Source organism: Acanthisitta chloris, unplaced genomic scaffold, assembly GCF_000695815.1.
Source record: "Acanthisitta chloris isolate BGI_N310 unplaced genomic scaffold, ASM69581v1 scaffold10979, whole genome shotgun sequence".
NCBI classification, from domain to species: domain Eukaryota; kingdom Metazoa; phylum Chordata; class Aves; order Passeriformes; family Acanthisittidae; genus Acanthisitta; species Acanthisitta chloris.
The window spans coordinates 6,849-9,019 of NW_008692072.1; the positions used below are offsets into that span (position 1 = coordinate 6,849).

At 48.7% G+C, this 2,171-nt stretch overlaps 1 protein-coding gene across 1 annotated transcript in view; it reads left to right on the plus strand.

Moving 5' to 3' along the window:
* Positions 1 to 776: 776 nt before the first annotated feature.
* The window catches only part of XPO6 (exportin 6), a 36,695-nt gene continuing 35,300 nt past the window's right edge, over positions 777 to 2,171 (plus strand). Inside the window, 2 exon segments of the mRNA XM_009082513.1 lie at positions 777 to 858; positions 1,449 to 1,561. Coding sequence (XP_009080761.1) covers positions 807 to 858; positions 1,449 to 1,561 — 165 coding nt within the window. The 5' untranslated portion in view covers positions 777 to 806.

Sequence of the window (2,171 nt, forward strand, 5' to 3'; positions counted from 1 at the left end):
CTGAGCTCTAACTGATCATTTCCAGGAATAACAGCTAAATTTGGGGATATAGTTCTAGAATCGGGTTGCTGAATACTTGGATATTGCTTTTTAAAGTGCTGGAAAGTCCTTAATCTTTCAGGCTTCTACTTCCTGAGCACCTTGGGTGTGACAGGTGGCACCAAGGCAAAGACAGGAATAGGTGTCAGAGGTCACAGAATCATTGAGGTTGGAAAAGGTCTCTGAGGTCATCAAGTCCAACCTGTGACCTGTCACCACCTTGTCAACTAGACCAGAGCATTGATTGCCATGTCCAGTCATTCCTTGGACACCTCCAGGGATGGTGACTCCACCACCTCTCTGGGCAGCACATTCCAATGCCTGACAGCCCTTTTTGTGAAGAAATTCCTCCTGATCTCCAGCAGAAGTCTTCTCAAAGTTCATACTTCCCATGGTATTTATTATCGCTAAGCAACCGAAAGCATCTTGACTCGAGTTTGCTGCTTCTGGGAGAATTATTTAACTGACGACTACTAAGTGCCACCAAACCAAGGAAGCTTATTGTGTTGTTGCCATTAATGGTCCTTCATGTCCAGAGTTTTCACCTGCAGTGGGCAGACCTTGTTGCTGCTTCACATCAAGGAGCAGTTTTAACTCCAGGTTATTTTGCCTGGTCTTCCTGCTCCTCTTGGGTTTTGGGTGTCTCTGTGACATGAATAATGCCAACTACCTGAGTGAGAGTCAGAGTGGGAGTTAATCTCTAACTTCCCTTGGCATGTCATTCCCAGGAGTCGGAAGAAGCTTCCCTGAGGGCGTTGGAGAGCCTCATGACAGAGTTTTTCCACAACTGCACAACGAACGAGCGGAAACGTGAGATAGGTGAGTTCATGATCTTTTCAGGGCTGGTACCTCCGCTCCCTGCTGCCTGCAGACCTCAGCAGAGCCATCTGGGTAGTGTTCAACACAGAGATGGAAGAGCACCTCTGCCATGGAACCAGACTGAGAGAGCTGAGGGAGTTCAGCCTGGAGAGGGGGAGGCTCCAGGGAGACCTTAAAGCCCCTTCCAGTGCCTGAAGGGGCTTCAGGAGAGCTGGAAAGGGACTTGGGACAAGGGCCTGGAGGGACAGGACACAGGGAATGGCTTCCACTGCCAGAGGGCAGGGACAGATGGGATGTCAGGAAGAAATTCTTTCCTGTGAGGTGCTGAGGCACTGGCACAGGTTGTCCAGAGCAGCTGTGGCTGCTCCATCCCTGGGAGTGTTCCAGGCCAAGTTGGAGGGGGCTTGGAGCAACCAAGGGGGTCAAGTTGTTCCCTGGCCACAGGGTCTCCTCCACACTCAGTGTGTTCCTGTGCTATCACTACATGCTCTTGGACTTGTTTGCAGCTTCAGAATTCCAATGGAATATTTTGCATGAGAGTAAAATCCAAATGAAATTACATTTTCAAGTAATATTTTCTTTGTTTGCAGAGGAACTTCTGAATAACTTTGCCCAGCAGATAGGAGCCTGGAGATTCTGCCTCTACTTCCTGTCCAGCACAAGGAATGACTACGTGATGATGTACAGTCTGACTGTGTTTGAGGTGAGGTGGGAGCTATTCCCTGCTTACTGCACTTCTGTCTGCAGCAGTGGATTTTATTGGGAGCTGTTTGTCTGAACTGGCAGCCCTGGGAAGCACAGGGATAAGAGATGCTTTTATGGCTCTCTGCTAGAGAGCTTGCTAATGGCAAGGCTGAGAGTGGGGGAATAGGAGTCTTTGTACACAAATTGAAGGATTCATTTCCTGGCATCTCTGAGCACAAATTCCCTCCAGTTTCAGAGGCTGCTTGAGTTTGTGCACGAGGCTTTTAAGGGTCTTCTTGCTTTTATACTCTTTGCTGTACTCAGAAATGTGTGTGATTACCTGCTCTGGGCTCCTGCAAACTTCTCATGCTATGAGGGAAGACAAAGTTGCATTTATTTCTGACATTTTGTGGTTGTGGTTGGTGCCTTGAAGTACATCCTGCAAGCTCATGTGCTGGTTGTAGAGGTGAGGCCTCTCTCAGAAGGCCACATCCCACCCTTCACCTCTTTGTAAGAGAACAAAATTAGGGTTCCAAGCCTCAAGGCTGATCTGTGTCTGTTGGAAGGAACAGCAGTGTTCTGTGCGCAGCTCTGTTGTATCAGTTGGTTGCTCAGTGAGCAGTGCTCTG